At 45.3% G+C, this 783-nt stretch overlaps 1 protein-coding gene across 1 annotated transcript; it reads right to left on the reverse strand.

Annotated features, from left to right (window-relative positions):
- Positions 1 to 12: 12 nt before the first annotated feature.
- On the reverse strand, positions 13 to 687 carry LOC109509053 (zinc finger protein 157-like; the record flags this gene model as incomplete). Its single annotated transcript, XM_019858977.1, has 2 exons — positions 540 to 687; positions 13 to 238 (listed from the first exon to the last, which is right to left on the reverse strand). Coding segments are annotated over exons 1-2 (355 nt in total), but the record flags the coding sequence as incomplete, so codon positions are not given.
- Positions 688 to 783: the final 96 nt, after the last annotated feature.

The raw sequence follows: 783 nt of genomic DNA on the forward strand, positions 1-783 counted from the left end.
TCCATGTAAAACAATAAGGTGAGCACTGACCCGTGTGCTGCCGCATGTGCACATTGAGGCTACGCCGCAGGGCAAAAGTGCGTCCGCAGAGTGAACATGAGAAGTTCTTGTCACGCTGGCGCGCTGCCTGACGGGCTCTGGGCTGCCGGTTGCTCGAGTTCCTGCCGCTCTGTTTGCCAGCTTGGAGACCATGTTTGGTGCCGTCCACGTGGCCGGTGTCATTGGCGTCTTCCTGTTCCTGCCCCATGAAAGAAGCGTCACAATAATGTTTTCTTTTCTTGGATTCCTTTTTTGGATGAATTCCATAAGTAATTATGTTAATCACGACACCTGAGTAGTGTTACAAAATTCATTTGACCAATAAGTGAACGACTTACTCCACTATATAAAAGTCTCAGACCAAGCACCGGTAAGTTACATTGGATGATTTCCTGTAGCAAAGCAGATGGGGAAAGTGTACTAATAGCTTAGATATTATTAGTTAAATACAAATAAGAGTACAATAAATGTCATGATTGCTGTGATACTATTATCCTGACCTGATGGTCTGGATCATCATGATCCTTGGGGTCCGAGTTGCCGCCATGCTGGGCAGACCCACACGACGTCTGCTGAACGAAGGTGTCCTGCGTCAATGCTGGATTTACGTTGTCCTGTTTAACAGACATATTAACAATAATAATGTTTGCTTTTGATCCACACTGTCAGCTACATGACTGCACTGTGCTGGGTGACGTTCTGGCATTTTGTTCAAATTTAGTAACTTTTGGAACCCTTTAAGGT

The sequence above is a fragment of the Hippocampus comes genome, unplaced genomic scaffold, assembly GCF_001891065.2.
Source record: "Hippocampus comes isolate QL1 unplaced genomic scaffold, H_comes_QL1_v1.1 C16744672, whole genome shotgun sequence".
NCBI lineage: Eukaryota > Metazoa > Chordata > Actinopteri > Syngnathiformes > Syngnathidae > Hippocampus > Hippocampus comes.